Genomic DNA, 13764 nt, shown 5'->3' with positions numbered 1-13764 from the left:
ATTCTCATTGTAAGCATCTTGTCCTTATCCATACTATGGCATCTTGAGCTGCAGAGCTCAGATTTTTGCCTTATTCTGCCCCTTGGTGATCCTAGAGTCATTAAAGAGCTCTATGATCCATAGAACTTCAGGATTTGAATGTCAAGTAAACAGTTAGATTGGGCCAAAACCAGACTGAAATGCCATAGCAGCTACTCCACATCTTTGCAGTTATCCTGTGGAATAACCCAGTGCTTCCTGAGTTGTAGCATCGCTTCTTCTGCTCCTGACACACACAGTTCCCCCTCTCTCATGGTTTATAACAACAAATGTGTTTCTGCCTTTTCTCAGCCTTCCACAGCTTGTATCAGTGCCACGTGCCTCCGTCAGACAGAGGAAAGGAAGAGGGTTAGCACAGTGGATGGAAGAATTAGATCAGAAGCTGGTGGGGAAAAAAAAAAAAATATCAAATGTTTATTTGTTAATGAATGTTGGCAGCTGAAAGCTCTGGCACTTGGAATCAATTAGTTGGCTCAGCAAATGGGGCTCCATCCACCCCAGGCCTTCCTCATTAGCAGCACTGTCTGTACTCAGCAGGTAAAGCATGTGTGTGTGGATGTGTTCCTCTTGGTACAGTGAGTCAGAGGGAACGTGGTGATGGGCAGAGTGTTATGTCCAGTGCCAATAGAATGGGTGTTTCATTTATAAACGGAGCATCCCTTGTCTTATTCATTATTAGTTTTGATTTCTGATCAAACCAAACAACCTGTCTCTTTCAGCCTGCATCACAGAGGCTTTCCAAGTAGTACATGACAGCCCTTCTGTGTTCCTGATGCTACAGGACTGGACCATATGCAAAGTAATTGAATAAATAAATTAAAGGCATAGGAAGCAGGTTGGTCTGATGAAGACAGTGGGTTTGGTTTGGGGCTTTTTCCACCCTCTTTGAAGAATGGCAGAGGCTCTTGCCTTTTACCTGTTCTTTACCTGTACCTGCTGAAGCTGCTGATGGATGGAAAAGGTAGGGTGGAAGATGACCTATGTCTGATTACAAGCTGTGGTCTTTATTCTGAAGATGTAATCCTGGGTTTTTATTTAATTGCTTCCTTCTCTGAATCTTTCTGTGTTCAGATTCAGGTGATTTTCTGAGCACAGAGAAGGCAGGCTATGCTTAATTACTGTTCTGATCCTTTCCCCCTCTGCATATAGAGTTAACTGCAAGTCGCTGGGATATTTTGATATGGCCATCTGTGCCAAACTGTACTTTACTTCCTTCTTGCTGTAGTAACACTAAATATATAAATAACAATTCAACTGCATACTGTATCCAGCTATTTAGAAAACAAATACCAGCGATAGAAATCTCCATTGTGATTTTCATCTCAGTACAGGTGCTGTGTGGTTCTGCCTATTGACTTCGGCATCAAATAGATCTGAACAGCAAGCTTGTGTTTATTTGTCCTTCTTAAACTTGCTTTGTCAATTCTGAGTGCTATTTTTTCCCCCCTTTTGAAATGCTTGACCTAAGTGTGCATTATTCAACATGGAGCAATTGCTGTTGGTGTCAGTATGACACTTAACAAACTGCTTTGGAGGAGGTGCTGGTAGTTTTGGAGGTTAATATTAGTGGCCTTAATGCCAGTCTTAGATAATCAGCCTTAATGTTTCTCCCCCAAAGGATAAGGTGGATTTTAAGTAAGGCACGATGTCAGCAGGGCTTCTGCACTGTTTGTTCCATTTGCTTCTGTTCTGAACTTTGACATCCCTTTAAAAGTGATTTTTGCAAGTCTATGCCAACGTGCAATCATTGCAGACATCGGAATATTGGAGGGCAACAAAATGTAATGGATGCTCTTCTTGTTTTCTTTAACTACATCCACTTTGAGAGCGTGTTTTATTGCAAAATTAATTCTTTGTGTCTTAGTTAAGCATTTAAGTGGTAACTGAGCTTTCAGTTTTCCATTAGAAGAAGGGCTTTATTTCTTTCTCCCAGCACAGTCATTTTTATGCTGCCACAAAATTGACTTTGTCTTGAATGAGAAATCTTACAGCTTCATTACGGGTCGTTACGTTCTGAGTGAGAACAGTTCTGGTCAAGAGCGACAAGAAGTATTTGTGTCTTGCATCTGTTGTTGTAGAAATGAGCACAGGTTTAGCAATGGGAAAACTTTGGGCATCCTATGGGGAGTGTCACAGAATGGCCTGGGTTGAAAAGGACCCTGATGCTCATCCAGTTCCAAGCCCCTGCTATGTGCAGGGTCACCAACCAGCAGCCCAGCCTGCCCACAGCTACATCCAGCCTGGCCCATGCAGCAGCTTTCTTTTCTGAGCTGAAATAAATACGTGTGTGTGTACGTGCTGGGATTTTTCTGACACAACTGTGTCGAGAAACCAAGAGATAGCAGCTTATGAATGACAATGCTGCTTTGGACTTAATGCTAGGATCAGCTGCTCGGTTTAGAGTGAGCTCGTGATATTGGTGTCTGATCTTATAAATGGATTAAAGTCACACAGCCGCTGTGCCTGTATATTAGTCCTCCTGCACAATAGCAGATAGGTATAATCCATATATTAATGTGCATTGCGGTGACCTTGCAAGGACTGCATTGTACAAACAAACACTGCAAGCCCCTCGAAAACCAAAGTAGTTTATCTGAGCAGTCCTGTGGCAAAGCCTGTGTGTCTCCTTGGTGTGTTGTGAACCCAGGTTTGATTCTTCCTTCACGGACACAGCAGACAGTGAAAGCAGCTCAGTGTTACTCATGCTATTAAATGCCTGCTAGTGGCTGCAAACGCTTCCATTTGAAATGTGTTGGTTTGGTTCCGTTGCAAGCTCTGAAAGTTCATTTCAATCTGTGCCTGTGCTGATGAGGTTCCTGGAGGTGAGGCCGGGCTCCTGGTAATTGTTTTAGTTCAGCCTTGCAAAATATTGCTTGCCTGAGGTGAGTAATATCTCTTGATGGGTGAGTAAAAGATCATCAGTCACCATCATAGCCCGGGACAGGCAACCAATTTTTATCTGAAATGGTAAGTTTTCAAAGCTATTCCAGAAACAGGATTAGCTGTGCCTTGTGAGAACTCATTAAGGTTCTTTTTCCCCCCTGTTTAAATTGCGGTTCAGTTCTCCACTAATGTCATAAGAATGAATGACAGGTATAATACAGTGGCTGTTACATAACTATGCTGAATTTCACAGGAAATGGGATGCTCAGAGCCCCGAATATATCTTACACTGAATGAAATGCCCAGCTTTGCTAGGTTTCCCATTCTGTTTCAGGGAGGAAGGGTGATTTGTAAGTCGGTTATTCCCAGCACAGCACAATATCAAATGCTTTCCCTGATACCAGCTGCTTCTTGAATGGAATTTTGCCTCCTGCTCTATGGAGGGTGAGCCAGAAGGGCTGTGAACCTGAGATTGTTTTTTACTTGATTTACGGCCTTTGGGTTTATTACATCGTTGTGTTTCTCACATTTTACCCTCATATAAAGACACCCAAATCCTCCTGTTGTTGGCAGTCAAGCTGGACAGTGTGTGAAATGGAATTTCTCTTGAAATATTTCTCTTCCCATTAGATCCGATGGTGCATAGGGAAATATAATGAACCCCAATGCACTCATTCAGCCTCCCTGCTTTTATTTGTTTGTATGAACTTGTGCCTTTTCTCCTGTATTCTTTCTTTTCCCCCTCCCGACGAAGGCAGGATGGATGGTAAAAGCTACAGCTGGTTTCTACAACAACGATGAAGCAGTTTCCCAAGGCTGCACTGAAGTTCAGTGGTAGAAACAAGATCAAAACTGGAGTATTTTGGGCTTCCTCTTCCTGCAGGTTTCATATCTAAAGATAAAGCACAGAGGTCTGGGTGGTAGCATATTAATTATGAACCGTTTTCTCTGCCAGTCGTTTATCATCTCGTACATCTGAATCTCCAGCTTGGATCTGGATGACTCATCATCGCTTTGCTAGATCTTCTAATAACATTTCTGAGTCTTATAATGTTAAAAATGAAAAGCAGCCGCAAATAGGGACAAAATGGAAACGTTTGTGCTTGACTGTGGCTCTTCAAAATGTTTCAAGTTAGTTTCTGCTGTCATTCTAATTGCACAGTTTGCTTCCTTTTATTGGGCTATCTTGGTTTTATTGTAGATTGTGCTGGTAGGGAGTTCTATAAGAACGGTAATTCCTTCCTTGCATTTTTTTAAGGCTTTTAATAGATTTATAAAAGCACAGGAGATGGAAAAGGCCCATTATCATATTGGGTCTTCTCCAGATAGCACAAGATTGTTTTGTGTATGATCCTTCTTGACAGCAGTTTAATTACTTCTGCACTTTAATTACGTTTGCCCAAGCTCTGTCCGAGCGCTTTCCAAACCCCCTTCCCCTGAGGGAGCCCTGCAGTCAGCCTTGGTGTTACAGCTTCTTTATTTTTAGAGCCTGAGTGCAAATAATAGCAAGAAGCGATGGTTTTGTCCTTGCTGAAATCAGCATTGAAGCATGGGCCACAAACCAGGTGTTTCTAGATGGATGAGGACGCATGAGATATTAATACTTGGGGTGCAAAGGCTGCAGTCTTTGGATGGTACTCAGTCTCAGCCTTGGGTTGGGGGCAGCGGTTGGGTTCTGTTTGCATCACCAAGGACACCAGGCTGGGTAGCACCTGTGGTTCTATTGAAACCAGTGGCAGTTGGGCTGGATGCTGCAGCTCAGCCTTGCTTTGTTGGCTCCTGTTTGCACTGCTGTGGCTCGGCTTAAGCAGGACATGTGCTGCTGTGCTGCATGGGCTGGATTGTAAGTAGATGGGTACATTCAATTGGGGAAAAAATTAAAGCAACTAGTGCAGGGATTGGACTGTGCTATGCAAAGTTATCTAGAAGTATAATCTACATACATCCGTCCTGATTTTGACCTAAATAAGATCATCATACTGAGCTGTCATGCTTGAATTAGAACTGCAGGAATGCTCAAGCATCATCAATTACCCGTGTCAGGTCTGCGGTTTTGCCTTTGGCTGCAGTTAATTCACACTTAGCCTACAGATGAATGGTTTAGCATGTGGAAGATGTCACATCAGAGTGAAGTTCACCTGCCCCAATGGAAGCACCCAGCAGTTAAACCATGCCCCAGCCTTGTCACTGCACTCCAGTGCTTAAGGAGAGAAGCAATCTGCCAAAGGCAGATCAAGCAAATTGTTCTTGGATGATGCCTGACCTTATTACTCATCTAAAAGCTGAGAGCAGACCCGTCCAGCTCAGATGTGGGAATCCAAAAGTCAGGGCAAAGAGCCCCATCCATGTGTGGTTTTGACCCACTTCCATAGTAGTGCAGCTCAGCTCGTGCCTTCAGCTTAGTGCTTAACATCAGTGGCTTTGCTCACGCTGGCAAAGTTAGCAGTAGTGCCAGCTCAGGGGAAGGCTGTGAGTCTTTCTCATTTGTTTTTAAGCAAGCGGTTACGTTTGCAGATTGAAAATACTCAGGGTACGTTTAAAGGGCAGCGACGTACAATTAATGTATGGTCAGTGCTTGTTCAGTGCCCGCTGCAGTAATATTTGAGTCATTGGGAATTGGGGGCTCATACAGCTGTGGCTTTCAGTCAGTTCTACTAATGGAGCCCATTAGTTCGTTTGCTGGGACACAAAGGGATTGAGTGGGCAAAAAGCATTCTAACAGCACTATAGAATGTCTAGAACAGAACCTAAGCATTGTTGCAGTACAGAGAAACATAGCAACAAATGCTGCTGCTTCACAAGCTGTACTGACTTGTCACAGTGGATATGGTATCTGACTTTATGCATGCTCCTGTGTTAAATCCTGGTACTGCTGATACCCAGAGTGTAGCTCCTGAATCCAGAGAATGCAGGATTTAATCTTTGATTATTATTATTTTTCTTTTTTTTTTTTTCCCCCAAATCCCAGTTTTCTTTCTTAAAATTAAATAAAGAGTCCAAAGACTAAGCAGAAAGATGGAACAGAATATCCTGGAGAGCACCGTCAGCATCCCGACAGCAGACTACGATTTGCTGAGTGCCTTAGACTGGAAAGACGGCATTGGTACCTTACCCAGTAGCAACATACAAGTAAGAATCCAAACAACACAATAAGTGAGCACCCGCTGTGCCTTAGGCAATGCAGCAGTGTTTACCTGATGTCCTCCAGCTTGCAAGTGAAAGTTGTGCAGAGCAAATGCTTTGTTTCAGGCAGCTGAGTTGGCACTACAAGCAAGCGGTGCCGTTTTGGTGATGCTTCTGAAAGCCTGATGATATCCCCCCCCCCCTTCTAATTTGTTGCTTAATTAATTCCTAAAGGTAGGAAGTATTTTAAATAATTGTGGTTTTTTTTTCTGATGGAAATTCTGGACCTGATCTTCCTAATTCTCACTAACGTCCAGGTAACTTATTTTGGCAAGATGTCCCCTTAATTCAGGCCAAAAAGGAGAAAACCTTTTTTATGAGTGAATATTTATAGGGCTGGGCCTTGAGTTTCTTTTCACACCAGTGGTTATTTTGAACAGCTTTTTACAGCTGTCTCAGTGTGATATACTCACGATGGTGATTCCAGTACAGCTCTCCTATAAATCACAGCCAGGATCTGATGGCCACAAACATGATGTACTATCAAAGCAGGGGGGGAAGGAGGTGACTCGGCTGTTTCCCAAATTACCTTTAGCTGTTATTTCAGTTTGATTGCACTTCTGGTGATTGAAAGTGAATACATAAAATTGGCCTTAAGGCGTCAAGATCTGAATCTAAGGGGGAAAAAAACCAACAAAATCAATTTCTAGAGATAAATTGGAATTGAAGGGACTTGAGAGCTTGGAAAAAATCACATTGTTGGTCATCAGGCATTCAGAATCAGGTCCACCACCTCCTGTTAATGCTGACATCTCTCCCTTCCTTCCCATATCCTGTAGTACAGAGAAGTCCCTCCATGGGCTGTCAGTAGAGAACCAGCAAAGCACCACACTGCTTACTTGGATTAAAGAAAACAAGTAAGGCAGCATTATTTTATGTTAGTGGTGAAGGGTAAGAGCACTGAACATCACGGCTGGTGAGTGGTGTAGAAGTAGCAGTAGAAGTGTTTAGCTGGAACATAACTGGCTGCACAGGAAGCTCCTTCATTCTTAAGATGCCAAACGCTGTTTGTTTGTGGGTTTTTTTTTCCTGCAAACAATGTGAAGCACTTTATTTTCTTGATGTATTCCAGCTCTGGTATGCACAATGAAGTGTATTCTTCCCATCTTAAAAGTTCTCAGGAAGGACAGATTGTTTCTGAAGGGATCATGTCAATTTCAGACTATTATATCAGATTATAATAACAGATGTGATGTGTTGAGCTCCTCTGTGTGTGCAAAGGAGGATGCAGTCCTGATAGAAGCACAGTTATGCATTTCCAGTACTGAAGGGTCAGTATTGCCTCAAAGAGTGGGGATCAAAGTGGAGATTGGTTCCATGGGACAGCCTGTCCTCAGCAGCTGATCAGGGACTGTTGATCGTAAGGCAGTGTTTTTCCCAAAGGCTTTTGCTTTGGGAGACTTGGATTGGGCTCATCAGTTAATGAGGCTGCAGGTACACTATGGGATTCCTAAAGGAGGGGATAGCAGCCCCCTGTCCTCCTTGGCTTGGGCAGAATCAGAGCTGTTGATTCATATGCAAGAATATCTACCCCAGAGACAGACTGCTAATACAGAATGATGTTGGCATCCTTCCCCACCTCCAGCTTGGAGCTCTGCTGCTTAATGGCACAGAGATGTGGAGATGCTCCTGCCCACCTCCTGCTCCTGGTGCTGAGCTGCCCTTATCAGCAATGGCACCAAACTGCTGAGATGCTGTGCTGGCTGTGGGAACAGGTGATAGATTTCTTCTCTTAAACTGGCCCCTGTGCAGGAAATGTGAAGTTCTTACCTTAAAATGATCATTTCTTTGTAATGAGCCGTTTCTTGCTGAAATAAAAACGATGCTCAGTCCCTGGGAGAACGCAGAAGAAGAGGTGAACTTTGTAGGAGCAAGTCCAGCATCTTTGAAGCCCGAAGAAACAGAGGTTTCAGATCAAAAGCAGGAAGAGGGAGGAAGAATATTTGGGATGAGGCTTTGATAGGGGTGCTGGAGGTGGGATCAGAGACCAGGAAGCGTGCAGTGGTAGAGGCAGAATGGTGCTCCTCAATGAGAAGCCGTGCTTCAGAGGTGACAAAATGCTTTTAGACCAAGTTTGCCAGTTTTGAGCAAAGAAAGGATGGCTGAGAAAAGATTTCAATCTAATAAAGGGCTGTGAGAAGAAGCTTTGGAGCAGAGCTTACAAATGCAACCCACCTTTGACTTCCCTCTTTCATTCTTGAGCTGAGTAGCTCTGTGCTGCAGGCAGTGAAGAAGGTCAAGGAGTGACTGGTCTGTGGAGCTATTTGCTCATCAGGAAGGAGGGTTTATATATATATATATATATATATATATATATATATTAATATATATATATATTTTCTGGTGTTTGGTTGTCTTTGCAGATAGTGGACTAATAAAAGCTGCAAGTTTACACTGCTTAGCACACTTTAATAAATTCATCTGGACCCATGTATTATTTCTTCGTAGCCCAGGAATTTTTTATAAGCTTAACTGGTAAAGGATCTCTGAAGTCTGCCATAAACCATTCCTTTTCCACAGCTACCCTGTGAATCGAGCACTTTACAGTGTGCCTGCCTGGGGTTTTGTGCTTTGCATCCCTGTTAGGGATGCTCTAGGCTGGGCACATCCTGGTTCTATGGGATACATGCAATGAGAAGAGCTGCCTGTTATCTCTTTGTGCCTTCTGTTGTCCAGCAGCGCAGCTTCTGCATATCCCCACATCCCTCTGCTCTTGTGGGAAGCTCATATTACCCAGCAGTGCCCCCAGCCCCATGCAGCTCACTGCATTGTGTTGCTCCAAGGTCTGCGTTCCCCATTGCAATGGGGTTTTTAACAGCTGGGTGATCCCTGCATGCATGGAGATCTGGGGGAGTTTGCTCTAAATGTGACAGTGCCTTGCTGGGTTTGAACCACCAGAACAGAGGTTTGCATTTAATTGGTTTTCTGCAGGTATTTATTCAGGTGCTCTTGTCATAAGTCTGGCTTTTAAAAGGGGGAACGCATCCAAAGTAGGTAGAGATAACACGGCTTCCTTTGGCAATGAAATGCACTGCTGGCATTTTGAGGACGTTATTTGGTGTTTCTCATTTTTACTGTTAGTTACTTGTACTGCTTTTGTATGTTACATACAGCCATTTCCTTTGTCTCGTACCTCACTGCTATTAGGAGAATCCTATTCCTTCCTTTTCCCTTTCCTAACTTATTTTCTGCTGCTCATTCGCTTGCTTTCTTCTGTTACCTGCAGTACTTTTTAAATGAGTTTGGAATGCTAGAAATCATTACTGAAGTAGAAGCAGAAAAAGCAGAAGCCTTAGAAACTGTTTCAGCCTCAGCAATAAATGCCAGTCCAGCCAGCTTTACTCCTGCTGCTCTCAACGCTCCTGCTGCCTTTAGCACTGCTTTGGAAGGTGAGCTTTTGGCTGTGAGATAGAATATACTGAAAAAGCTTCTAGAAACAGAACTGAAATGTGTGTTTCAGCAGCGCTGTGCTCCCTGACACAGCGTGTGGAGTGAGTCACTGTCTATTTTGAATATATTAGAAGTATTTAAAGTGAATGTAATTGCTGCACAGACATAACAGTACCTGGCTCCTGCATTGTGCTCTCCTGTATGGAAGGTAAGTGTGGTTATAGAAATGATGTGGGCTGGGTTTGTCAGCGTGGTCAAACATCCCACTGCCACTGAGATTAAGCTTAAATCCTCGGGTGATGCTAAGAAGATGGAGCCCCTTCTTTCCAGGGCAGCAGATCTTCAGTGGTATCGATGTTTGTCCTTAAGGTGATGTCCTTGTCATGGCAGCTGTTGGGTCTGCATTTGTATTCAGCTAAACTGATGCACTAGTACAGATGGGCCTTCATTGACTGCCCCAGGAGCTTCCAGTGTCATTTCTCCACCTGCATGTGGAGTGTGAGTGGGTGACATTGTGCTGTGCTAATTGGGATTCGTGTCCCTTAATGAATCAATCCCTACTGTGTTAGTTAGCTTTGCTAGAGCTCCTAGAGAGTTGAGTCTAACCTGGCTCTTGCTATAGATATTGTTAAGCTGCTACAGTTTCAACATTTCCAAGGCTGCTGCAATCTAAATTAGGCGAAATGGAGTTTCCACTGGTCAAGGCAGGGCTGTGTCCCTGAAATCATGCACACCCATGGAGGGAATTTCTTCTGTTGGACGAGAGCAGTCTCCTCTTGTTGCTTGCAGGTTTCTGCCTGTTGGCTCTCCCCAGTATTGCCATGGAACTGTTTCTCTTCTCTGGTAGGAAGGCTTGCTTTGTACCTGTCTTCCCTGTTGTTTCTCTCATCTCAGGACTCACAGTAAGCTCTTTAGGTTCCCTTAAGGCATTCTGTTGTGCTCCTGCTGTCTGGCTGTTGTCTTCCTCACCTGCCAGTGCTGAGGCAGCAGCAATCCATCAACCAGCTCATCTGTGGTCACCTCAGCACCAAGAATTCTTCACATCCTTTTAATCCAAGTACATTCTATCTACCAGTGTGACTCTTTGGGCAGAACTCTTCAAGCACTGTTGGCCTTGCACGTTTCCCTGGTTGGTTTTCTCCCTGCCTGGATCCATTGGTGTCTAAGCAAGACAGACTTGCTTGACATTTCCCTTTCAAGTTAGAAGGTTATTACGAATAAAGAAACAGAAATCGTGTGCTGGTTATAGCCTTGAGATTGTATTCTTACTTAATCCTTCAACATAGGACTCAACAGATAAGAGTACTTTGTCTTTAATGAGGAGGTACACACTGTTTGTATACAGATAATAATTACTTCCCTCCCAATGCATACTGAGGTTCTCTTAATGACTGTTTGTAGAGGACTTTAACAGAACTCCTTGCATGAAAGTGTTTCAAATGCATGGTTTTAACAGTTTCCTTTAATAGTTTTCTTCTCTTCTGCTCCCGCAGTGCCCAAAGACGACGTGCCTTGTTCTCATTTCCTGACTTGCAAGCAAATGGATTGCTTTGAGAATGGGAAGTTTTGTGCTCAAACAGGCTCACAGCATCACAGGGACAGGTAAATGAACTTCATTCTGCCAAAGAGGTACAGAGGCAGTGGGGATACCATAAGAATACTGCCGGGCTTTTAATGTGATTTTGTTTTCAATTTTGAACGTTTAGTGATACCAAAGAAATTCCAGATGGTTGCAGAAACAGGGGAAGTGGTAGAAATCTTAACGCCAGCATTGGCTGTCAGGTAAATGAGGCTGACAGACCTGTGAAACGGCTCAGAAGGAAGAGAAGATTGCTTTTGGAGTCTGAGGATGATGAGGAAAATGCGTATGAGGATGAGGTAAATAAGGCTGCGTGTCTTTTCTTTAAGGAGAACTGCAAAGAGAATGTACAGTGCTGTGGCTTCCATGTACTTACTGTGTAATGACAGCTGGACCAAGGGAGGTTGTTTTGTACCCATGAGGATGGGCTGGGTCAGTGCTCAGCTCTGAAGTAAGAGGAGTAAACAGCTCACATGAAGCCCAGATTTCACACTGTAACTGAACATAAGCTGTCCTTACAGCCCTGTGCACTGAGCATATTTCACAGTAATTAAAATACATTCCCCCCCCAAAATATTACACCTAACTACAGTCAAGGAATGCTATGTGATGCTGAGGACTGGTGTCCAGCAGCACAGTTTGATTTCTCTTTATTATGTCCTTGTGTGTACATTCACTATACCACTAGGAACAGGTATTAATGGCATATGAACAGTACATCAGTTGGGATGTGATCTTAACTTTCATTAAGCATCGTACTCCTCTTAGGGGCCTTTCTTTGTGCAAGTCTGCTCTCTGCTACCATGCATGTAATCTCAGGCCTGCACCATTACATCCGTACTTGTGTGTTGCACTTGTTTTTCTAATGCAGAGCCACTGGAGTAGGTGCTTGTTGGTAATGCAAACTGCAGTTTCTGATCTCATGAACAGTGTAACGCATTGCTCAGCTTTCTCTGTGATGTGCCTAAGAGGTTTTTAAGTACATACCTTGCAGAAGTACTTGGCTTCTGTCTCTTCTTTTTCTCCTCTTCATCATTGGAAATGGTCCCGCTGTTTCGTTTGGGGCGTTTTGGGAGGCAGCTTTGCATTTCACATGTTGCCCTTTGGGGTTCACTCTGAGGGAATAACAACCCTGGGTGAATTCACACGGGTTTGAAAACTTCATTACAACTATGAATGGCAGTTTGGCTCCAAATGTGATGCAGGGAAACCTGTTCCGGGGTGTTCATCATGATGGTAATCACTTGAAGCTTCTGCTTCTGAATTTCAGGGCTTTATAAGTTGGTTTTTCTCTTATCCATTCCCTGGCATAGATGGACATAAGAACATTGGGAAGCAAAAGGAAAACGGAGCATTGCAGTAAGGTTGCTTATGTGAGCAGTAAATCCTGCATTGCAGAAAGCAAATCCCTAATTTCCTAATGGAGACCATGGGTCTCTACTGCTCTTTGGTGGCCATATTTAAATGAACTTTAGTACCATATGAAATAACTTGTAAAGCATTTTGGGATGCTGCAGGATCAAAGTGATACATGTAACATACCCTACTAATGTTCTTGCAGGGTTATTCCAAGGGAAATGGTGCTAGCTAATACTCCTGTTAGATCCATGTTACATCCTTATTGTACATGCATTGTGAGATGATCAAAGAGGGAGGAAACAACAATATTGCTAAACTTTTTTTTAACATATCTGTGTCTAGGAGAAGAATAAATCAAATAATATGAAAAGCCGCAGAAACAGTAAACCAATAAAACAAGGTGAGCTAAGCTCATAGTCTCTTTTCTTTAATGTTTATAGATTATTATCTTTTTTTTACTAGCTATTATAAAATGAATGGTAGTAAGCAGAAGAGGAGAGGACAGTAGAGCTCATTTCACATTCAGAGCAGCTTATGAGGCACATAACCCTCTTAGCACTTCTGAAACGTATTAGCTGGAATACACAAGGTTTGCCTGCATGGTGGGCACAGCACAGAGGATCTGGAAGGACACAGCCCGGATGCAAAGCTTGCTGAAGCCGATAAGAATCTTTTTCTCCATTGACTTTAGAGAGCTTCAGAGCCACACACAGCAAATGCCCAACAGCAAATGAGTTGTAAACAAGATGGGATTGATTATAGACCTTGGGTGAAATTTATTACATACCTTAAAGGAGCCAGCCTGTGTAAGCTGGGGGGGAGATATTTAATATGTACTCAATGCATAATTCTGTGTGGACAACCATGGTCCTGCTAGAAGGAATCCAAGCACATGCCAAGTTGTCTTCATCATCTGTGTACTGACAGCTGCCTCTCTAGTTGATGCACTGTGCTATTAGCAGGTCATAAGCACATATATTCATGTACCTATATATTAAAAAAATCAAGTGAACACAAATTCACTTGCTTTTTCCTTTGTTTTGTTTTAGGTTTACGTTAGATGCAGTTACACGTTCCCATTTGTGCTGTCCTTTAGTTCTTACCTGATCCCTTATTTCTCTGTAAAATCAGGAGAAGGAATTATTTTCCACAATTCTACACTTTTATCATGTTAAAATATTACTGTGGCAGCTCTCCACGGGCAGCTCGCCAGCAATTCGGAGTTCACAACTTATCTGACCTCAGGTGCCATCAATGAGAAACGAGCATGGTTTGTCCTGATGCTGGAATTTATATGTTTCCTCCAAAAGTTGGGTCACACTGCCTCCTCA

General features: G+C 43.2%; 1 protein-coding gene across 7 annotated transcripts in view; it reads left to right on the top strand.

Moving 5' to 3' along the window:
• Nucleotides 1-13764, top strand: part of LOC107323920 (lethal(3)malignant brain tumor-like protein 3) — a 40991-nt gene that overhangs the window by 1058 nt on the left and 26169 nt on the right. For 2 of the 7 annotated variants that reach the window (XR_001559369.3, XM_015883476.3), the window contains exons 1-6: nucleotides 4678-4765; nucleotides 5891-6051; nucleotides 9332-9494; nucleotides 10989-11097; nucleotides 11202-11373; nucleotides 12776-12833. Coding sequence is in view for 4 of the 7 variants with exons in the window: in XM_015883476.3 (XP_015738962.2) it covers nucleotides 5938-6051; nucleotides 9332-9494; nucleotides 10989-11097; nucleotides 11202-11373; nucleotides 12776-12833 (616 nt within the window). In the remaining 3 variants the exon portion in view is untranslated. Of the gene's footprint in view, nucleotides 1-4677; nucleotides 4766-5890; nucleotides 6052-9331; nucleotides 9495-10988; nucleotides 11098-11201; nucleotides 11374-12775; nucleotides 12834-13764 lie in introns of those variants that run through there. The other 5 variants (XR_014935304.1, XM_015883482.3, XM_015883477.3 and 2 more) reach the window with 4 other exon arrangements.

Source organism: Coturnix japonica, chromosome 17, assembly GCF_054131305.1.
Source record: "Coturnix japonica strain WE chromosome 17, WE-NBRP24, whole genome shotgun sequence".
NCBI classification, from domain to species: Eukaryota; Metazoa; Chordata; class Aves; order Galliformes; family Phasianidae; genus Coturnix; species Coturnix japonica.
The sequence above is the reverse complement of the archived record's forward strand: the minus strand, read 5'-3'. Positions and strand labels throughout refer to the sequence as shown.